At 41.2% G+C, this 24,449-nt stretch overlaps 1 protein-coding gene across 3 annotated transcripts in view; it reads left to right on the top strand.

Moving 5' to 3' along the window:
- The window catches only part of LOC131927257 (GATA-binding factor A), a 31,732-nt gene extending 7,504 nt beyond the window's left edge, over window positions 1-24,228 (top strand). For 2 of the 3 annotated variants that reach the window (XM_059283024.1, XM_059283026.1), the window contains 4 exons: window positions 10,133-10,305; window positions 11,763-11,912; window positions 20,540-20,624; window positions 22,353-24,228. In XM_059283024.1, the coding sequence (XP_059139007.1) occupies window positions 10,133-10,305; window positions 11,763-11,912; window positions 20,540-20,624; window positions 22,353-23,371 (1,427 nt within the window). In that variant the 3' untranslated portion in view covers window positions 23,372-24,228. The remainder of the gene's footprint in view (window positions 1-10,132; window positions 10,306-11,762; window positions 11,913-20,539; window positions 20,625-22,352) is intronic. The other variant, XM_059283027.1, reaches the window with a different exon arrangement.
- The last annotated feature ends 221 nt before the right edge of the window (window positions 24,229-24,449 follow it).

Below are 24,449 nucleotides of genomic sequence, written 5' to 3'. Positions count from 1 at the left end.
TCCTGTCTCTCCACACCTTAGCTCCTGTCTCTCCACACCTTAGCTCCTGTCTCTCCACACCTTAGCTCCTGTCTCTCCACACTTTAGCTCCTGTCTCTCCACACCTTAGCTCCTGTCTCTCCACACCTTAGCTCCTGTCTCTCCACACTTTAGCTCCTGTCTCTCCACACCTTAGCTCCTGTCTCTCCACACTTTAGCTCCTGTCTCTCCACACCTTAGCTCCTGTCTCTCCACACTTTAGCTCCTGTCTCTCCACACCTTAGCTCCTGTCTCTCCACAGCTTAGCTCCTGTCTCTCCACACTTTAGCTCCTGTCTCTCCACACCTTAGCTCCTGTCTCTCCACACCTTAGCTCCTGTCTCTCCACACTTTAGCTCCTGTCTCTCCACACCTTAGCTCCTGTCTCTCCACACCTTAGCTCCTGTCTCTCCACACCTTAGCTCCTGTCTCTCCACACCTTAGCTCCTGTCTCTCCACACCTTAGCTCCTGTCTCTCCACAGCTTAGCTCCTGTCTCTCCACACTTTAGCTCCTGTCTCTCCACACCTTAGCTCCTGTCTCTCCACACCTTAGCTCCTGTCTCTCCACACTTTAGCTCCTGTCTCTCCACACCTTAGCTCCTGTCTCTCCACACCTTAGCTCCTGTCTCTCCACACCTTAGCTCCTGTCTCTCCACACTTTAGCTCCTGTCTCTCCACACCTTAGCTCCTGTCTCTCCACACCTTAGCTCCTGTCTCTCCACACTTAAGCTCATGTCTCTCTATACTTTAGCTCTTGTCTCTCCACACTTTAGCTCCTGTCTCTCCACACTTTAGCTCTTGTCTCTCCACACATTAGTTCTTGTTTGATGTTTTGTTGTATGATGCTGTGTTGTATGATGCTGTGTTGTATGATCCTGTGTTGTATGACGAATTTCTTCGAAGCATACATTTTTTATCATCGTCAAACCATTAGTAACAATCTCAAACGTTGCTTAGCAACCACCTGTCAGAAATAGGAAATGAATCTTTCCACGGGGTTATTCGAAGGTAGCGATAACATAGCAACCACCTGTCAGAAATAGGAAATGAATCTTTCCACGGGGTTATTCGAAGGTAGCGATAACATAGGTTAAAGTAAAGTTAGCACAAGGTAAAGTTAGCATAAAGTAAAGTTAGCATAAAGTAAAGTTAGCACAAGGTAAAGTTAGCATAAAGTAAAGTTAGCACAAGGTAAAGTTAACACAAAGTTAAGTTAGCATAAAGTAAAGTTAGCATAAAGTAAAGTTAGCACAAGGTAAAGTTAGCATAAAGTTAAGTTAGCATAAAGTAAAGTTAGCATAAAGTTTAGTTAGCATAAAGTTAAGTTAGCATAAAGTAAAGTTAGCACAAAGTTAAGTTAGCATAAAGTTAGCATAAAGTAAAGTTAGCATAAAGTAAAGTTAGCATAAAGTAAACACAAGGTAAAGTTAACACAAGGTAAAGTTAACACAAAGTAAAGTTAACACAAGGTACGTTATTACGAACAAATCAGATCTGCCTACGTTAAGATCGGGCGGGCGCTGAGTTGTACGGTCGTTATCTCCCCTGGGTTGTGAAACCAGGGGACGTAAATCTTCAGCAAACAGACATCGAATATTAAAGACATAAATTCTACATCGTCGAGACAGCGGGAGTTTTGATGGATGTAGGTCCAGTGGATGTACGGCCATCTACTCCAAGGTGGATGTAGGTCCACCTACTCCAAGGTGGATGTAGGTCCAGTGGATGTAGGTCAAACTACTCCAAGGTGGATGTAGGTCCAGTGGATGTAGGTCAAACTACTCCAAGGTGGATGTAGGTCCAGTGGATGTAGGTCAAACTACTCCAAGGTGGATGTAGGTCAAACTACTCCAAGGTGGATGTAGGTCAAACTACTCCAAGGTGGATGTAGGTCAAACTACTCCAAGGTGGATGTAGGTCAAACTACTCCAAGATCGATGTACAATTAGAACTAGATCTTCCCGCACTCTAAACCATTGAAGGTGTCTGTACAATTATAACACCCACCTAGACATCTAAAAATGTGGACACCACTGGTATATACACCATCTAATGTAACCAAGGACGCGACCAGCTGGTGAAAAGATTAGCCAGCAAGGCGGCTCACATTTAGAGACGCGCTTCTAACAGCCACCTAACCCTAACACTAGCATTAACCCTAACACTAGCATTAACCCTAACCCTAACACTAGCATTAACCCTAACCCTAGCATTAACCCTAACCCTAACCCTAGCATTAACCCTAAACCTAACCCTAGCATTAACCCTAACCCTAACCCTAGCATTAACCCTAAGCCTAACCCTAACACTAGCATTAACCCTAACCCTAACACTAGCATTAACCCTAACCCTAGCATTAACCCTAACCCTAGCATTAACCCTAAGCCTAACCCTAACACCAGCATTAACCCTAACCCTAACACTAGCATTAACCCTAACCCTAGCATTAACCCTAACCCTAACACTAGCATTAACCCAAACCCTAGCATTAACCCTAACCCTAACCCTAGCATTAACACTAACCCTAACCCTAGCATTAACCCTAACCCTAACCCTAGCATTAACCCTAACCCTAACACTAGCATTAACCCTAACCCTAAGCCTAACCCTAAGCCCAAGCTCGGCTCAGGGTGATGAGCTTTCAACAGCTCGTACACTGTTCGCTCATGTTGGCGTCTGTTGGCCAAGTTTGACGGCTGTTAGATTGAAGAAAACACATCCCACTACCCTCCACGATACTGACGACACCCCTACCTTCCACTCAACTGACCACACCCCTACCTTCCACTCAACTGACCACACCCCTACCCTCCACTCAATTGACCACACCCCTACCCTCCACTCAACTGACCACACCCCTACCCCCCACTCAATTGACCACACCCCTACCCTCCACTCAATTGACCACACCCCTAACCCCCACTCAACTGACCACACCCCTACCCCCCACTCAATTGACCACACCCCTACCCTCCACTCAATTGACCACACCCCTACCCCCCACTCAACTGACCACACCCCTACCCTCCACTCAATTGACCACACCCCTACCCTCCACTCAACTGACCACACCCCTACCCCCCACTCAACTGACCACACCCCTACCCTCCACTCAATTGACCACACCCCTACTCTCCACTCAATTGACCACACCCCTACCCCCCACTCAACTGACCACACCCCTACCCTCCACTCAATTGACCACACCCCTACCCCCCACTCAACTGACCACACCCCTACCCTCCACTCAATTGACCACACCCCTACCTTCCACTCAACTGACCACACCCCTACCCTCCACTCAATTGACCACACCCCTACCCTCCACTCAATTGACCACACCCCTACCCCCCACTCAACTGACCACCCTCTATATTTGAACAAGAGACTGGTTTGTATTAGATTTACGCCACTAGTTAGCTCTAGAGTTAGGGTTAGTGCTAGGGTTAGAGTTAGAGTTAGGACTAGGGTTAATTCTAGGGTTAATTCTAGGGTTAGGGTTAGTGCTAGGGTTAGAGTTAGGGTTAGGGTTAGGGTTAATGTTAGGGTTAGTTGTAGGGTTAGGGTTGGAGTGAGGTATGTGGGTCAGACGGCGCGTTAGATATGACGAGATACAGATGTCGGCACATGTGCAGGTCATTAGCTGGACACGGCTGGCCAGTGGTCAAGCATTTTTATTCGCTGCTTGAAATGTCTTTTTGATGATGGTTCTCTACATTGTACTTTAATGACCGGAGCGTCCGTGTCAATTAAGCTACGCTGCTTGACTACAACACTTGACTACAAGATGTGTTGGAATCTTTCGGTACAACACAGACTTTCTTCATGTGCCAGTCAAACATTATTCGGAATAGTTTTCATTTTCATGAATCGGCGTAAAAAATGTCGAATGATTTTCCCCGAAATTTCTCTCCTTCACAATGTTCCCGACTCTACAAGCAATACGTTAAACAATTTTTCGATGCAAGCTCTAGCGCTGAATGACGCTAGCTGTAGCACAACCTCTAGCGCTGAATGACGCTAGCTGTAGCACAATCTCTAGCGCTGAATGACGCTAGCTGTAGCACAACCTCTAGCGCTGAATGACGCTAGCTGTAGCACAATCTCTAGCGCTGAATGACGCTAGCTGTAGCACAACCTCTAGCGCTGAATGACGCTAGCTGTAGCACAACCTCTAGCGCTGAATGACGCTAGCTGTAGCATAACCTGTAGCAATGACGCTAAATGACGCTAGTTGTAGCATAACATTTAGCGCTAAATGATGCTGAATGACGCTAGCTGTAGCACAACCTATAGAAATGACGCTAAATGACGCTAGTTGTAGCAAAACATTTAGCGCTAAATGACGCTGAATGACCCAAGCTATAGCACAACCTCTAGCGCTAAATGACGCAAGCTTTAGCACAACCTCTAGCGCTAAATGACGCTAAATGACGCAAGCTATAGCAGACTTCCTAATGGTAACTGACGTGCTGGCGACAAAATGTCTGTGCCCCGTCCCGAGTTTATGTTTGGCCGTCCAGTCCACGGTGCCGGAGCGGCGGCGAATGCTTTAGACAAACAAAAGACTCTAATGAGAAATTAGGCGGCCTACAATGTCTGATAACACTTGCCGTCACCGACTATTAACAAGAATTTGATTTTACAGTCTGTCTTTCTGTCTGTCTGTCTGTCTGTCTGTCTGTCTATCTATCTGTCTGTCTGTCTGTCTGTCTGTCTGTCTGTCTGTCTGTCTGTCTGTCTGTCTGTCTGTCTGTCTGTCTGTCTGTCTGTCTGTCTGTCTGTCTGTCTGTCTGTCTGTCTGTCTGTCTGTCTGTCTGTCTGTCCGTCTGTCCGTCTGTTCGGCTGTCCGTCTGTCCGTCTGTCCGTCTGTCCGTCTGTTCGGCTGTCCGTCTGTCTGTATGTCTGTACGTCTGTATGTCTGTATGTCTGTATGTCTGTATGTCTGTATGTCTGTACGTCTGTCGGTGTGACAGTGGGGGTTGTGGCCGGGGCGACAGTGTGTGTTATGGGCGGGGTGACTGTAGCGTATGGGGTGAGCGAAACAAGTCACACGTAAAAAAGTCACACAAAAAGGTCACACATTTTTGTTAAAAAATATGTTTATTTACTTATTAAGAATTGTCAAATGGGTATTTATAAATATGGGTTGTGTTAATTTAGTAACACATTTTTAACGTTTAAAAAAGCATTTTTTTAAAAAACAATAACAATCCCACATTTTTCTTTAAATTAGTAAAGAGAACTCAACTATTGCAACACATTTTGTTAAAAAAAATTCAAATACTCGATAGAAAAATTAATTATGAAATAAATTTAAGCACGTCATTGTGTTTTTTTTTTTTTTTTTCGTATGCTTTTCACGGTCAGCCTGGTCCGTCCACATCGTGTATAGATGTCGGTTATGGACTGATGACGAATTAGGGTAGGGATAGCTTGAACTATTTCACATTTGAAAGCCAGCCCTTATGGTCACGTGCTTTGAATATCAGAGCCGACACCTCGTCATTCCCTAAAGTTACCTCATCAAGTTACCTCATCAAGTTACCTCATCAAGTTACCTCATCAAGTTACCTCATCAAGTCCCAAAATCTTTTGCTTTCTTTGACGTCCAGTTCCCTTATCACACAATTCCCTTGACACACAATTCCCTTGACACACGATTCCCTTGACACACGATTCCCTTGACACACAATTCCCTTGACACACAATTCCCTTGACACCATGATCCCTAAAACTACCCAATTGATTCCGGCTTTTATTAGTCTGCTCCGGGTTTATTTGATGTTACCACTAGACTACTGTATTAGTCTCCACCGTTGGTCGTGTTTTATTTGATGTTACCACTAGCCTACTGTATTAGTCTCCACCGTTGGTCGTGTTTTATTTGATGTTACCACTAGACTACTGTATTAGTCTCCACCGTTGGTCGTGTTTTATTTGATGTTACTACTAGACTACTGTATTAGTCTCCACCGTTGTCGTGTTTTATTTGATGTTACCTCTAGCCTACTGTATTAGTCTCCACAGTTGGTCGTGTTTTATTTGATGTTACCACTAGACTACTGTATTAGTCTCCACCGTTGGTCGTGTTTTATTTGATGTTACCACTAGCCTACTGTATTAGTCTCCACCGTTGGTCGTGTTTTATTTGATGTTACCACTAGCCTACTGTATTAGTCTCCACCGTTGGTCGTGTTTTATTTGATGTTACCACTAGACTACTGTATTAGTCTCCACCGTTGGTCGTGTTTTATTTGATGTTACCTCTAGCCTACTGTATTAGTCTCCACAGTTGGTCGTGTTTTATTTGATGTTACCACTAGACTACTGTATTAGTCTCCACCGTTGGTCGTGTTTTATTTGATGTTACCACTAGCCTACTGTATTAGTCTCCACCGTTGGTCGTGTTTTATTTGATGTTACCACTAGACTACTGTATTAGTCTCCACCGTTGGTCGTGTTTTATTTGATGTTACCACTAGACTACTGTATTAGTCTCCACCGTTGGTCGTGTTTTATTTGATGTTACCACTAGACTACTGTATTAGTCTCCACCGTTGGTCGTGTTTTATTTGATGTTACCACTAGACTACTGTATTAGTCTCCACAGTTGGTCGTGTTTTATTTGATGTTACCACTAGACTACTGTATTAGTCTCCACAGTTGGTCGTGTTTTATTTGATGTTACCACTAGACTACTGTATTAGTCTCCACCGTTGGTCGTGTTTTATTTGATGTTACCACTAGACTACTGTATTAGTCTCCACCGTTGGTCGTGTTTTATTTGATGTTACCACTAGCCTACTGTATTAGTCTCCACCGTTGGTCGTGTTTTATTTGATGTTACCACTAGCCTACTGTATTAGTCTCCACCGTTGGTCGTGTTTTATTTGATGTTACCACTAGACTACTGTATTAGTCTCCACCGTTGGTCGTGTTTTATTTGATGTTACCACTAGACTACTGTATTAGTCTCCACCGTTGGTCGTGTTTTATTTGATGTTACCACTAGACTACTGTATTAGTCTCCACCGTTGGTCGTGTTTTATTTGATGTTACCACTAGACTACTGTATTAGTCTCCACCGTTGGTCGTGTTTTATTTGATGTTACCACTAGCCTACTGTATTAGTCTCCACCGTTGGTCGTGTTTTATTTGATGTTACCTCTAGCCTACTGTATTAGTCTCCACAGTTGGTCGTGTTTTATTTGATGTTACCACTAGACTACTGTATTAGTCTCCACAGTTGGTCGTGTTTTATTTGATGTTACCACTAGACTACTGTATTAGTCTCCACAGTTGGTCGTGTTTTATTTGATGTTACCACTAGCCTACTGTATTAGTCTCCACAGTTGGTCGTGTTTTATTTGATGTTACCACTAGCCTACTGTATTAGTCTCCACAGTTGGTCGTGTTTTATTTGATGTTACCACTAGACTACTGTATTAGTCTCCACAGTTGGTCGTGTTTTATTTGATGTTACCACTAGCCTACTGTATTAGTCTCCACAGTTGGTCGTGTTTTATTTGATGTTACCACTAGCCTACTGTATTAGTCTCCACAGTTGGTCGTGTTTTATTTGATGTTACCACTAGACTACTGTATTAGTCTCCACCGTTGGTCGTGTTTTATTTGATGTTACCACTAGACTACTGTATTGGTCTCCACCGTTGGTCGTGTTTTATTTGATGTTACCACTAGCCTACTGTATTAGTCTCCACCGTTGGTCGTGTTTTATTTGATGTTACCACTAGCCTACTGTATTAGTCTCCACCGTTGGTCGTGTTTTATTTGATGTTACCACTAGACTACTGTATTAGTCTCCACCGTTGGTCGTGTTTTATTTGATGTTACCACTAGACTACTGTATTAGTCTCCACCGTTGGTCGTGTTTTATTTGATGTTACCACTAGACTACTGTATTAGTCTCCACCGTTGGTCGTGTTTTATTTGATGTTACCACTAGACTACTGTATTAGTCTCCACCGTTGGTCGTGTTTTATTTGATGTTACCACTAGCCTACTGTATTAGTCTCCACCGTTGGTCGTGTTTTATTTGATGTTACCTCTAGCCTACTGTATTAGTCTCCACAGTTGGTCGTGTTTTATTTGATGTTACCACTAGACTACTGTATTAGTCTCCACAGTTGGTCGTGTTTTATTTGATGTTACCACTAGACTACTGTATTAGTCTCCACAGTTGGTCGTGTTTTATTTGATGTTACCACTAGCCTACTGTATTAGTCTCCACAGTTGGTCGTGTTTTATTTGATGTTACCACTAGCCTACTGTATTAGTCTCCACAGTTGGTCGTGTTTTATTTGATGTTACCACTAGACTACTGTATTAGTCTCCACAGTTGGTCGTGTTTTATTTGATGTTACCACTAGCCTACTGTATTAGTCTCCACAGTTGGTCGTGTTTTATTTGATGTTACCACTAGCCTACTGTATTAGTCTCCACAGTTGGTCGTGTTTTATTTGATGTTACCACTAGCCTACTGTATTAGTCTCCACAGTTGGTCGTGTTTTATTTGATGTTACCACTAGACTACTGTATTAGTCTCCACAGTTGGTCGTGTTTTATTTGATGTTACCACTAGCCTACTGTATTAGTCTCCACAGTTGGTCGTGTTTTATTTGATGTTACCACTAGACTACTGTATTAGTCTCCACCGTTGGTCGTGTTTTATTTGATGTTACCACTAGACTACTGTATTAGTCTCCACCGTTGGTCGTGTTTTATTTGATGTTACCACTAGACTACTGTATTAGTCTCCACCGTTGGTCGTGTTTTATTTGATGTTACCACTAGACTACTGTATTAGTCTCCACCGTTGGTCGTGTTTTATTTGATGTTACCACTAGACTACTGTATTAGTCTCCACAGTTGGTCGTGTTTTATTTGATGTTACCTCTAGCCTACTGTATTAGTCTCCACCGTTGGTCGTGTTTTATTTGATGTTACCACTAGCCTACTGTATTAGTCTCCACCGTTGGTCGTGTTTTATTTGATGTTACCACTAGCCTACTGTATTAGTCTCCACCGTTGGTCGTGTTTTATTTGATGTTACCACTAGCCTACTGTATTAGTCTCCACCGTTGGTCGTGTTTTATTTGATGTTACCACTAGACTACTGTATTAGTCTCCACCGTTGGTCGTGTTTTATTTGATGTTACCACTAGACTACTGTATTAGTCTCCACCGTTGGTCGTGTTTTATTTGATGTTACCACTAGACTACTGTATTAGTCTCCACCGTTGGTCGTGTTTTATTTGATGTTACCACTAGACTACTGTATTAGTTTCCACCGTTGGTCGTGTTTTATTTGATGTTACCACTAGACTACTGTATTAGTCTCCACAGTTGGTCGTGTTTTATTTGATGTTACCACTAGACTACTGTATTAGTCTCCACCGTTGTCGTGTTTTATTTTTATTTATAATTGACCTAAACTGAAGTTATACTTGACCTAAATTGAATTTATTATTTTCCTAAACTTGAGTTATAATTTGCCTAAACTTTAAACATAATTTGCCTAAACTTTAGTTCTAAGTTTCCTAAACTTTAGTCAGAATAGAACTAAACTGAAGTTTTAACAGTAAACAGAGGCAATGGACAAGCCATGCTAATAACAAATCCTTACTCTAACGCTAGTCCTAGTCCTAACCCCAAACCTTAACCACTGGAAGAAAATTTGACCGCCTAGAATATCGGGATTGATCTCAGGGGGGGGGGGGGGGGGGCGTGGCTGGTGCACCTGTCGCACCTGTTCATGTATTCCCCACCCGTCCCTGCCATCTTCAAAAGATGAGAAAATAATGCTCGTCTCTGGGGAGTGCGATAAACAGCCAGACATCTGCATACAAACATATACATAAGCCTATATATTTATAATTATTTAGTTATTTATCTATAATTTATATATATATATATATATATATATATATATATATATATATATATATATATATATATATATATATATATATATATATAAATGTTTTATCATTAACGCATAATTGTGTCTAATTAATAATTAATAATATTGTGTAATTAACCCAAAATTAATGGTAGTTAATGAATAAGTGTGTGTGTCATTAACTTCCAGATGGACAGGAGTACTGGGCCGACCTTGAGGGACGGGAGTGTGTCAACTGTGGCTCCATCTCTACCCCACTGTGGAGGCGGGACGGCACTGGACATTATCTTTGCAACGCCTGTGGATTGTACCACAAAATGAATGGCCTCAATCGGCCTCTTATCAAACCACAGAGGCGGCTGGTAAGTTCCACTTACCATAACTATAAATAATCAACCAAAATAGAAACGGATAAATTCAACTTACCATAACTATAAATAATCAACCAAAATAGAAACGGGTACGTTCAACTTATCATAACTATAAATAATCAACCAAAATAGAAACGGATAAATTAAACTTACCATAACTATAAATAATCAACCAAAATAGAAACGGATAAATTAAACTAACCATAACTATAAATAATCAACCAAAATAGAAACGGATAAATTCAACTTACCATAACTCCCATAACTATAAATAATCAACCAAAATAGAAACGGATAAGTTAAACTTACCATAACTATAAATAATCAACCAAAATAGAAACGTATAAGTTCCACTTACCATAGCTATAAATAATCAACCAAAATAGAAACTGATAAGTTAAACTTACCATAACTATAAATAATACACCAAAATAGTGATGGATAAGTTCAACTTACTATAACAATAAACCAACAAGTTCAAAACTGAAAATGTTTCTAGAGCTTTCCTTAGCGTGTAACTAATCCTAAAGTTACCCTAATGTTGTATTAAACCATAAAGTTACCCTAATGTTGTACCTAACCCTAAAGTTACCCTAATGTTGTACCTAACCCTAAAGTTACCCTAATGTTGTACCTAACCCTAAAGTTACCCTAATGTTGTACCTAACCAAAAGTTACCCTAATGGTGTACCTAACCATAAAGTTACCCAAATGTTGTATTAAACCCTAAAGTTACCCTAATGTTGTACCTAACCCTAAAGTTACCCTAATGTTGTACCTAACCCTAAAGTTACCCTAATGTTGTAACTAACCCTAAAGTTACCCTAATGTTGTACCTAACCATAAAGTTACCCAAATGTTGTATTAAACCCTAAAGTTACCCTAATGTTGTACCTAAACCTAAAGTTACCCTAATGTTGTACCTAACCCTAAAGTTACCCTAATGTTGTACCTAACCCTAAAGTTACCACTAAAGTTACCCTTATGTTGTACCTAAACCTAAAGTTACCCTAATGTTGTACCTAACCCTAAAGTTACCCTAATGTTGTACCTAACCATAAAGTTACCACTAACGTTACCCTAATGTTGTACCTAACCCTAAAGTTACCCTAATGTTGTACCTAACCCTAAAGTTACCCTAATGTTGTACCTAACCAAAAGTTACCCTAATGGTGTACCTAACCCTAAAGTTACCCTAATGTTGTACCTAACCCTAAAGTTACCCTAATGTTGTACCTAACCCTAAAGTTACCCTAATGTTGTACCTAACCCTAAAGTTACCCTAATGTTGTACCCAACCCTAAAGTTACCCTAATGTTGTACCTAACCCTAAAGTTAGCCTAAAGTTACCCTAAAGTTACCCTTATGTTGTACCTAACCCTAAAATAAATCAAGGTTAAGTAAATCAATCACCATGACGCCACTGACTCTTCTATTCTCCCTTAAAGACGCCGATGTTCTTCAATTCTCAGTCCGCCTCACGCCGAGTTGGTCTGTCGTGCGCCAACTGCCACACCAACACCACAACACTATGGAGGCGCAGCAACGAGGGCGAACCTGTTTGTAATGCCTGTGGACTTTACTACAAGCTGCATGGGGTCAGTGACAGCCTTTATTACTTTACTGGCATGGGGTTAGTGACAGCTTTTATTACTTTACTGGCATGGGGTTAGTGACAGCTTTTATTACTTTACTGGCATGGTGTCAGTGACAGCTTTTATTACGTCAGTGACAGCTTTTATTACGTCAGTGACAGCTTTTATTACGTCAGTGACAGCTTTTATTACTTTACTGGCATGGTGTCAGTGACAGCTTTTATTACGTCAGTGACAGCTTTTATTACGTCAGTGACAGCTTTTATTACTTTACTGGCATGGGGTTAGTGACAGCTTTTATTACTTTACTGGCATGGGGTTAGTGACAGCTTTTATTACTTTACTGGCATGGTGTCAGTGACAGCTTTTATTACGTCAGTGACAGCTTTTATTACGTCAGTGACAGCTTTTATTACTTTACTGGCATGGGGTCAGTGAGAGCCTTTATTACTTTACTGGCATGGGGTTAGTGACAGCCTTTATTACTTTACTGGCATGGGGTTAGTGACAGCTTTTATTACTTTACTGGCATGGTGTCAGTGACAGCTTTTATTACGTCAGTGACAGCTTTTATTACTTTACTGGCATGGGGTCAGTGACAGCCTTTATTACTTTACTGGCATGGGGTTAGTGACAGCTTTTATTACTTTACTGGCATGGTGTCAGTGACAGCTTTTATTACGTCAGTGACAGCTTTTATTACTTTACTGGCATGGGGTCAGTGACAGCTTTTATTACGTCAGTGACAGCTTTTATTACTTTACTGGCATGGGGTCACTGACAGCTTTTATTACTTTACTGGCATGGGGTTAGTGACAGCTTTTATTACGTCAGTGACAGCTTTTATTACTTTACTGGCATGGGGTCAGTGACAGCTTTTATTACGTCAGTGACAGCTTTTATTACGTCACTGACAGCTTTTATTACTTTACTGGCATGGGGTCAGTGATAGCTTTTATTACTTTACTGGCATGGGGTCAGTGAGAGCTTTTATTACTTTACTGGCATGGTGTCAGTGACAGCTTTTATTACGTCAGTGACAGCTTTTATTACGTCACTGGCATGGGGTCACTGACAGCTTTTATTACTTTACTGGCATGGGGTCAGTGAGAGCCTTTATTACTTTACTGGCATGGGGTCACTGACAGCTTTTATTACTTTACTGGCATGGGGTCAGTGACAGCTTTTATTACTTTACTGGCATGGGGTCAGTGACAGCTTGTATTACTTTACTGGCATGGTGTCAGTGACAGCTTTTATTACTTTACTGGCATGGTGTCAGTGACAGCTTTTATTACTTTACTGGCATGGGGTTAGTGACAGCTTTTATTACGTCAGTGACAGCTTTTATTACGTCAGTGATAGCTTTTATTACGTCACTGACAGCTTTTATTACTTTACTGGCATGGGGTCAGTGACAGCTTTTATTACTTTACTGGCATGGTGTCAGTGACAGCTTTTATTACTTTACTGGCATGGGGTCAGTGACAGCTTGTATTACTTTACTGGCATGGTGTCAGTGACAGCTTTTATTACTTTACTGGCATGGTGTCAGTGACAGCTTTTATTACTTTACTGGCATGGGGTTAGTGACAGCTTTTATTACGTCAGTGACAGCTTTTATTACGTCAGTGATAGCTTTTATTACGTCACTGACAGCTTTTATTACTTTACTGGCATGGGGTCAGTGACAGCTTTTATTACTTTACTGGCATGGTGTCAGTGACAGCTTTTATTACGTCAGTGACAGCTTTTATTACGTCACTGACAGCTTTTATTACTTTACTGGCATGGGGTCACTGACAGCTTTTATTACTTTACTGGCATGGTGTCAGTGACAGCTTTTATTACTTTACTGGCATGGGGTTAGTGACAGCTTTTATTACGTCAGTGACAGCTTTTATTACGTCAGTGATAGCTTTTATTACGTCACTGACAGCTTTTATTACTTTACTGGCATGGGGTCAGTGACAGCTTTTATTACTTTACTGGCATGGTGTCAGTGACAGCTTTTATTACGTCAGTGACAGCTTTTATTACGTCACTGACAGCTTTTATTACTTTACTGGCATGGGGTCACTGACAGCTTTTATTACGTCAGTGACAGCTTTTATTACTTTACTGGCATGGGGTCAGTGACAGCTTTTATTACGTCAGTGACAGCTTTTATTACGTCAGTGACAGCTTTTATTACGTCAGTGACAGCTTTTATTACTTTACTGACATGGGGTTAGTGACAGCTTTTATTACGTCAGTGACAGCTTTTATTACGTCAGTGACAGCTTTTATTACGTCAGTGACAGCTTTTATTACTTTACTGACATGGGGTTAGTGACAGCTTTTATTACGTCAGTGACAGCTTTTATTACTTTACTGGCATGGGGTCAGTGACAGCTTTTATTACTTTACTGGCATGGGGTCAGTGACAGCTTTTATTACGTCAGTGACAGCTTTTATTACGTCACTGACAGCTTTTATTACTTTACTGGCATGGGGTCAGTGATAGCTTTTATTACTTTACTGACATGGGGTCAGTGACAGCTTTTATTACTTTACTGGCATGGTGTCAGTGACAGCTTTTATTACGTCAGTGACAGCTTTTATTACGTCACTGACAGCTTTTATTACGTCACTGACAGCTTTTATTACTTTACTGGCATGGGGTCAGTGACAGCTTTTATTACTTTACTGGCATGGGATCAGTGACAGCTTTTATTACTTTACTGGCATGGGGTCAGTGACAGCTTTTATTACTTTACTGGCATGGTGTCAGTGACAGCTTTTATTACGTCAGTGACAGCTTTTATTACGTCAGTGACAGCTTTTATTACGTCAGTGACAGCTTTTATTACTTTACTGGCATGGGGTCAGTGACAGCTTTTATTACGTCACTGACAGCTTTTATTACTTTACTGGCATGGGGTCAGTGACAGCTTTTATTACTTTACTGGCATGGGGTCAGTGACAGCTTTTATTACTTTACTGGCATGGGGTCAGTCACAGCTTTTATTACTTTACTGGCATGGGGTCAGTGATAGCTTTTATTACTTTACTGGCATGGGGTCAGTGACAGCTTTTATTACTTTACTGGCATGGTGTCAGTGACAGCTTTTATTACGTCAGTGACAGCTTTTATTACTTTACTGACATGGGGTCAGTGACAGCTTTTATTACTTTACTGGCATGGGGTCAGTGACAGCTTTTATTACTTTACTGGCATGGTGTCAGTGACAGCTTTTATTACGTCAGTGACAGCTTTTATTACTTTACTGACATGGGGTCAGTGATAGCTTTTATTACTTTACTGGCATGGTGTCAGTGACAGCTTTTATTACGTCACTGACAGCTTTTATTACTTTACTGGCATGGGGTCAGTGACAGCTTTTATTACTTTACTGGCATGGTGTCAGTGACAGCTTTTATTACGTCAGTGACAGCTTTTATTACTTTACTGGCATGGGGTTAGTGACAGCTTTTATTACTTTACTGGCATGGGGTCAGTGACAGCTTTTATTACTTTACTGGCATGGGGTCAGTGACAGCTTTTATTACTTTACTGGCATGGGGTCAGTGACAGCTTTTATTACGTCAGTCACAGCTTTTATTACTTTACTGGCATGGGGTCAGTGACAGCTTTTATTACGTCAGTCACAGCTTTTATTACTTTACTGGCATGGGGTCAGTGACAGCTTTTATTACTTTACTGGCATGGGGTCAGTGACAGCTTTTATTACTTTACTGGCATGGGGTCAGTGACAGCTTTTATTACTTTACTGGCATGGGGTCAGTGACAGCTTTTATTACTTTACTGGCATGGGGTCAGTGACAGCTTTTATTACTTTACTGGCATGGTGTCAGTGACAGCTTTTATTACTTTACTGGCATGGGGTCAGTGACAGCTTTTATTACTTTACTGGCATGGGGTCAGTGACAGCTTTTATTACTTTACTGGCATGGGGTCAGTGAGAGCTTTTATTACTTTACTGGCATGGGGTCAGTGACAGCTTTTATTACTTTACTGGCATGGGGTCAGTGACAGCTTTTATTACTTTACTGACATGGGGTCAGTGACAGCTTTTATTACGTCAGTGACAGCTTTTATTACTTTACTGGCATGGGGTCAGTGAGAGCCTTTATTACTTTACTGGCATGGGGTTAGTGACAGCTTTTATTACTTTACTGGCATGGGGTCAGTGACAGCTTTTATTACTTTACTGGCATGGGGTCAGTGACAGCTTTTATTACTTTACTGGCATGGGGTCAGTGACAGTTTTTATTACGTCAGTGACAGCTTTTATTACGTCAGTGACAGCTTTTATTACTTTACTGGCATGGGGTCAGTGACAGTTTTTATTACTTTACTGGCATGGGGTCAGTGACAGCTTTTATTACGTCAGTGACAGCTTTTATTACGTCAGTGACAGCTTTTATTACTTTACTGGCATGGGGTCAGTGACAGCTTTTATTACTTTACTGGCATGGGGTTAGTGACAGCTTTTATTACTTTACTGGCATGGGGTCAGTGACAGCTTTTATTACTTTACTGGCATGGGGTCAGTGACAGCTTTTATTACTTTACTGGCATGGGGTCAGTGACAGCTTTTATTACTTTACTGGCATGGGGTCAGTGACAGTTTTTATTACGTCAGTGACAGCTTTTATTACGTCAGTGACAGCTTTTATTACTTTACTGGCATGGGGTCAGTGACAGTTTTTATTACTTTACTGGCATGGGGTCAGTGACAGCTTTTATTACGTCAGTGACAGCTTTTATTACGTCAGTGACAGCTTTTATTACTTTACTGGCATGGGGTCAGTGACAGCTTTTATTACTTTACTGGCATGGGGTTAGTGACAGCTTTTATTACTTTACTGGCATGGGGTCAGTGACAGCTTTTATTACTTTACTGGCATGGGGTCAGTGACAGCTTTTATTACTTTACTGGCATGGGGTCAGTGAGAGCCTTTATTACTTTACTGGCATGGGGTTAGTGACAGCTTTTATTACTTTACTGGCATGGGGTCAGTGACAGCTTTTATTACTTTACTGGCATGGGGTCAGTGACAGCTTTTATTACTTTACTGACATGGGGTCAGTGACAGCTTTTATTACGTCAGTGACAGCTTTTATTACTTTACTGGCATGGGGTTAGTGACAGCTTTTATTACTTTACTGGCATGGGGTCAGTGACAGCTTTTATTACTTTACTGGCATGGGGTCAGTGACAGCTTTTATTACTTTACTGGCATGGGGTCAGTGACAGCTTTTATTACTTTACTGGCATGGGGTCAGTGACAGCTTTTATTACTTTACTGGCATGGGGTCAGTGACAGCTTTTATTACTTTACTGGCATGGGGTCAGTGAGAGCCTTTATTACTTTACTGACATGGGGTCAGTGACAGCTTTTATTACTTTACTGGCATGGGGTTAGTGACAGCTTTTATTACTTTACTGGCATGGGGTCAGTGACAGCTTTTATTACTTTACTGGCATGGGGTCAGTGACAGCTTTTATTACGTCAGTGACAGCTTTTATTACTTTACTGGCATGGGGTCAGTGACAGCTTTTATTACTTTACTGGCATGGGGTCAGTGACAGCTTTTATTACTTTACTGGCATGGGGTCAGTGACAGCTTTTATTACTTTACTGGCATGGGGTCAGTGACAGCTTTTATTACGTCAGTGACAGCTTTTATTACTTTACTGGCATGGGGTCAGTGACAGCTTTTATTACTTTACTGGCATGGGGTCAGTGACAGCTTTTATTACTTTACTGGCATGGGGTCAGTGACAGCTTTTATTACTTTACTGGCATGGTGTCAGTGACAGCTTTTATTACTTTACTGGCATGGGGTCAGTGACAGCTTTTATTACTTTACTGGCATGGGGTCAGTGACAGCCTTTATTACGTCAGTGACAGCTTTTATTACGTCACTGACAGCTTTTATTACTTTACTGGCATGGGGTCAGTGACAGCTTTTATTACTTTACTGGCATGGGGTCAGTGACAGCTTTTATTACTTTACTGGCATGGGGTCAGTGACAGCTTTTATTACTTTACTGGCATGGGGTCAGTGACAGCTTTTATTACTTTACTGACATGGGGTCAGTGACAGCTTTTATTACGTCAGTGACAGCTTTTATTACTTTACTGGCATGGGGTCAGTGAGAGCCTTTATTACTTTACTGGCATGGGGTTAGTGACAGCTTTTATTACTTTACTGGCATGGGGTCAGTGACAGCTTTTATTACTTTACTGGCATGGTGTCAGTGACAGCTTTTATTACTTTACTGGCATGGGGTCAGTGACAGTTTTTATTACGTCAGTGACAGCTTTTATTACGTCAGTGACAGCTTTTATTACTTTACTGGCATGGGGTCAGTGACAGTTTTTATTACTTTACTGGCATGGGGTCAGTGACAGCTTTTATTACTTTACTGGCATGGGGTCAGTGACAGTTTTTATTACGTCAGTGACAGCTTTTATTACGTCAGTGACAGCTTTTATTACTTTACTGGCATGGGGTCAGTGACAGTTTTTATTACTTTACTGGCATGGGGTCAGTGACAGCTTTTATTACTTTACTGGCATGGGGTCAGTGAGAGCCTTTATTACTTTACTGGCATGGGGTTAGTGACAGCTTTTATTACTTTACTGGCATGGGGTCAGTGACAGCTTTTATTACTTTACTGGCATGGGGTCAGTGACAGCTTTTATTACTTTACTGACATGGGGTCAGTGACAGCTTTTATTACTTTACTGGCATGGGGTCAGTGACAGCTTTTATTACTTTACTGACATGGGGTCAGTGACAGCTTTTATTACGTCAGTGACAGCTTTTATTACTTTACTGGCATGGGGTTAGTGACAGCTTTTATTACTTTACTGGCATGGGGTCAGTGACAGCTTTTATTACTTTACTGGCATGGGGTCAGTGACAGCTTTTATTACTTTACTGGCATGGGGTCAGTGAGAGCCTTTATTACTTTACTGACATGGGGTCAGTGACAGCTTTTATTACTTTACTGGCATGGGGTTAGTGACAGCTTTTATTACTTTACTGGCATGGGGTCAGTGACAGCTTTTATTACTTTACTGGCATGGGGTCAGTGACAGCTTTTATTACGTCAGTGACAGCTTTTATTACTTTACTGGCATGGGGTCAGTGACAGCTTTTATTACTTTACTGGCATGGGGTCAGTGACAGCTTTTATTACTTTACTGGCATGGGGTCAGTGACAGCTTTTATTACTTTACTGGCATGGTGTCAGTGACAGCTTTTATTACTTTACTGACATGGGGTCAGTGACAGCTTTTATTACTTTACTGGCATGGGGTCAGTGACAGCTTTTATTACTTTACTGGCATGGGGTCAGTGGCAGCTTTTATTACTTTACTGGCATGGGGTCAGTGACAGCTTTTATTACTTTACTGGCATGGGGTCAGTGACAGCTTTTATTACGTCAGTGACAGCTTTTATTACGTCACTGACAGCTTTTATTACTTTACTGGCATGGGGTCAGTGACAGCTTTTATTACTTTACTGGCATGGGGTCAGTGACAGCTTTTATTACGTCAGTGACAGCTTTTATTACGTCAGTGACAGCTTTTATTACTTTACTGGCATGGGGTCAGTGACAGCTTTTATTACTTTACTGGCATGGGGTCAGTGACAGCTTTTATTACTTTACTGGCATGGGGTCAGTGACAGCTTTTATTACTTTACTGGCATGGGGTCAGTGACAGCTTTTATTACTTTACTGGCATGGGGTCAGTGACAGCTTTTATTACGTCAGTGACAGCTTTTATTACTTTACTGGCATGGGGTCAGTGACAGCTTTTATTACTTTACTGGCATGGGGTCAGTGACAGCTTTTATTACTTTACTGGCATGGGGTCAGTGACAGCTTTTATTACTTTACTGGCATGGGGTCAGTGACAGCTTTTATTACGTCAGTGACAGCTTTTATTACTTTACTGGCATGGGGTCAGTGACAGCTTTTATTACGTCAGTGACAGCTTTTATTACTTTACTGGCATGGGGTCAGTGACAGCTTTTATTACTTTACTGGCATGGTGTCAGTGACAGCTTTTATTACGTCAGTGACAGCTTTTATTACTTTACTGGCATGGGGTCAGTGACAGCTTTTATTACGTCAGTGACAGCTTTTATTACTTTACTGGCATGGGGTCAGTGACAGCTTTTATTACTTTACTGGCATGGTGTCAGTGACAGCTTTTATTACTTTACTGGCATGGGGTCAGTGACAGCTTTTATTACTTTACTGGCATGGGGTCAGTGACAGCCTTTATTACGTCAGTGACAGCTTTTATTACGTCACTGACAGCTTTTATTACTTTACTGGCATGGGGTCAGTGACAGCTTTTATTACTTTACTGGCATGGGGTCAGTGAGAGCCTTTATTACTTTACTGGCATGGGGTTAGTGACAGCTTTTATTACGTCAGTGACAGCTTTTATTACTTTACTGGCATGGGGTCAGTGACAGCCTTTATTACTTTACTGGCATGGGGTCAGTGTTTGTTAGACCTGACGTCATTGTACACTAATCACACGTATGACCTTGGCTTTAATTTTTAACCTCTGTTCTGCTTGGATGAAACTAGGTCAACCGTCCACTGGCCATGAAGAAAGATGGGATACAAACCAGGAAAAGAAAACCTAAAAACGTCAACAAAACCAAGTCGGAAGGTTAGTTATGTCAGTTAGTTATGTCAGTAGTTATGTCAGTTAGTTATGTCAGTAGTTATGTCAGTTAGTTATGTCAGTTAGTTATGTCAGTTAGTTATGTCAGTTAGTTATGTCAGTTAGTTATGTCAGTAGTTATGTCAGTTAGTTATGTCAGTTAGTTATGTCAGTAGTTATGTCAGTTAGTTATGTCAGTAGTTATGTCAGTTAGTTATGTCAGTTAGTTATGTCAGTTAGTTATGTCAGTAAGTTATGTCAGTTAGTTATGTCAGTTAGTTATGTCAGTTAGTTATGTCAGTTAGTTATGTCAGTAGCTATGTCAGTTAGTTATGTCAGTTAGTTATGTCAGTTAGTTATGTCAGTTAGTTATGTCAGTAGTTATGTCAGTTAGTTATGTCAGTTAGTTATGTCAGTTAGTTATGTCAGTTAGTTATGTCAGTAGCTATGTCAGTTAGTTATGTCAGTTAGTTATGTCAGTAGTTATGTCAGTTAGTTATGTCAGTTAGTTATGTCAGTTAGTTATGTCAGTAGCTATGTCAGTAGTTATGTCAGTTAGTTATGTCAGTTAGTTATGTCAGTTAGTTATGTCAGTTAGTTATGTCAGTTAGTTATGTCAGAAGTTATGTCAGTTAGTTATGTCAGTTAGTTATGTCAGTTAGTTATGTCAGTAGTTATGTCAGTTAGTTATGTCAGTTAGTTATGTCAGTAGTTATGTCAGTTAGTTATGTTAGTTAGTTATGTTAGTTAGTTATGTCAGTTAGTTATGTCAGTTATTTATGTTAGTAGTTATGTCAGTTTGTTATGTCAGTAGTTATGTCAGTTAGTTATGTCAGTTGGTTATGTCAGTTGGTTATGTTAGTTATTTATGTTAGTAGTTATGTCAGTTAGTTATGTCAGTTAGTTATGTCAGTAGTTATGTCAGTTAGTTATGTCAGTTAGTTATGTCAGTTAGTTATGTCAGTAGTTATGTCAGTTAGTTATGTCAGTTAGTTATGTCAGTTAGTTATGTCAGTTAGTTATGTCAGTTATTTATGTCAGTAGTTATGTCAGTTAGTTATGTCAGTAGCTATGTCAGTTAGTTATGTCAGTTAGTTATGTCAGTTAGTTATGTCAGTAGTTATGTCAGTTAGTTATGTCAGTTATGTCAGTTAGTTATGTCAGTTAGTTATGTCAGTTAGTTATGTCAGTTAGTTATGTCAGTTAGTTATGTCAGTAGTTATGTCAGTTAGTTATGTCAGTTATGTCAGTTAGTTATGTCAGTTAGTTATGTCAGTTAGTTATGTCAGTTAGTTAAGTCAGTTATGTCAGTTAGTTATGTCAGTAGTTATGTCAGTTAGTTATGTCAGTAGTTATGTCAGTTAGTTATGTCAGTTATGTCAGTTAGTTATGTCATTAGTTATGTCAGTAGTTATGTCAGTTAGTTATGTCAGTAGTTATGTCAGTTAGTTATGTCAGTAGTTATGTCAGTTAGTTATGTCAGTAGTTATGTCAGTTAGTTATGTCAGTAGTTATGTCAGTTAGTTATGTCAGTTAGTTATGTCAGTAGTTATGTCAGTAGTTATGTCAGTTAGTTATGTCAGTTAGTTATGTCAGTTAGTTATGTTAGTTATGTTAGTTATGCTAGTTAGCTATGTTAGTTTTGTCAGTTAGTTATGTCTGGTGTTGGTACACGTTAATTTATTTTAATTTTCTATATTTAGCAGCTTTTTAACAGGCGATTTTTTTTCACAGATGTAAAAAGTCAAGTCTCAGCCAAAGGAAGCAGCGACCGTAGCACTGACGTCACCCGTAGCTCTGACGTCAACCGTAGCTCTGACGTCAACACAAAAGGGGGCGGGGTCATGTCTGTCAGTCCAAAGGCTGAGGTCAAGTCAGGCGGGGACCAGAAGAGTGCTGGGTACTCACAGGTCAAGTTAGAGCAGGCGGAAACAGGCGTCAGGCCGTCAGGCAACCAGCTCGACCACTCCAACATGGCGTACGCCGAGTACCCTAAAACTAACCCTAACCTTGACCCTGAACAATACAAAAGCCACTACGGCCTGGACGCCATGAAGCTTGGCTATGTAGGTCAAGTCAACATGACATACCTTGAGGCAGCCAGATCTGCCGGCTACTTCCACGCCCCAACCCCTGGGTACAGCCAAGGTTACCATGAGCCGGTCAAAATGTCCGGCTACCATGAACCGGTCAAAATGTCCGGCTACCATGAGCCGGTCAAAATGTCCGGCTACCACGACCAAGAGAGACCAGATTACGCTCCTCGCGCCAATAAATGCGACTATATGGAGGCGCTAAAGGTCGAATCGTTTGAAATGCCGCAAAGAAACGATTACAGCGAGACGTCAGAGAAAACAGATTACAACAGTGGCAAAAATCATTTTTATGACTTTGTCCATCCCAAGTCCGGCTATGGAACACAATTTAAGTCTGGCAACGAAGCAGTTGACCAAACGGGGTGTTCTCTACCTCCAACAAATTCCATCAAACTGACGTCACCGTCCCACACTATACTGACGTCACAGCACTTGTCATTGATGTCAGCCGCCCCTCACAGTTACGTAGCGCAGACGTCACCTAAAACTGTCCCCGTCTCTCTCCATGACGGTTACCCGGTACCTGATGGTTACCATGGCGACGAAAGCTATCTTAGACACCATGACTCACCCAATGACTCAGCAAATGACTCCTCGCCCTCAGCAAGTCTGCGGGGTACAGAGGCAACTCTACACGCCATGACAACAGCCAGCTAAACACATGACAACAGCCAGCTAAACACATGACAACAGCAAGCTAAACACATGACAGCAGCAAGCTAAACACATGACAGCAGCAAGCTAAACACATGACATTGACCAGCTAAACACATGAAAGCAGCCAGCTAAACACATGTCAACAGCAAGCTAAACACATGACAGCAGCAAGCTAAACACATGACATTGACCAGCTAAACACATGACAACAGCCAGCTAAACACATGACAGCAGCCAGCTAAACACATGACAGCAGCAAGCTAAACACATGACAGCAGCAAGCTAAACACATGACATTGACCAGCTAAACACATGACAACAGCCAGCTAAACACATGACAGCAGCCAGCTAAACACATGACAGCAGCCAGCTAAACACATGACAGCAGCCAGCTAAACACATGACAGCAGCAAGCTAAACACATGACAGCAGCAAGCTAAACACATGACATTGACCAGCTAAACACATGACAACAGCCAGCTAAACACATGACAGCAGCCAGCTAAACACATGACAGCAGCCAGCTAAACACATGACAGCAGCCAGCTAAACACATGACAGCAGCCAGCTAAACACATGACAGCGGCCAGCTAAACACATGACAGCAGTCAGCTAAACACATGACAGCAGCCAGCTAAACACATGACAGCAGCAAGCTAAACACATGACAGCATCCAGCTAAACACATGACAGCATCCAGCTAAACACATGACAGCAGCCAGCTAAACACATGACAACAGCAAGCTAAACATGTTATACTATTACACATTTAAGAAAGAAGATACTGTTACACTTATACGAATGTTAATATTGATTTCAATACGTAGATTGTAATACACATATGTGAATATTAATAAAGATACTTGTTTAAAAGATATTCGTTACGTTTCTATTGACAAGATGGGTTGACCACAGGTGCAAGTAAGTCAAGTTCCCTTTTCAAACCTGACGGTCTACACGAGGCAAGTGAAGTAGAGTTCACCTGCTTCTGTGACCATATTATATGCCCAGCCGCCTATACTTACCCTAAAGGGACGGTCTACTGACTTGAACCCGGATTCGAACTCGAGATTTACGG

This window comes from Physella acuta, unplaced genomic scaffold (assembly GCF_028476545.2).
Source record: "Physella acuta isolate Inbredline_101_S28 unplaced genomic scaffold, ASM2847654v3 ptg001391l, whole genome shotgun sequence".
In the NCBI taxonomy this organism is placed as follows: Eukaryota; Metazoa; Mollusca; class Gastropoda; family Physidae; genus Physella; species Physella acuta.
The sequence above is the reverse complement of the archived record's forward strand: the minus strand, read 5'-3'. Positions and strand labels throughout refer to the sequence as shown.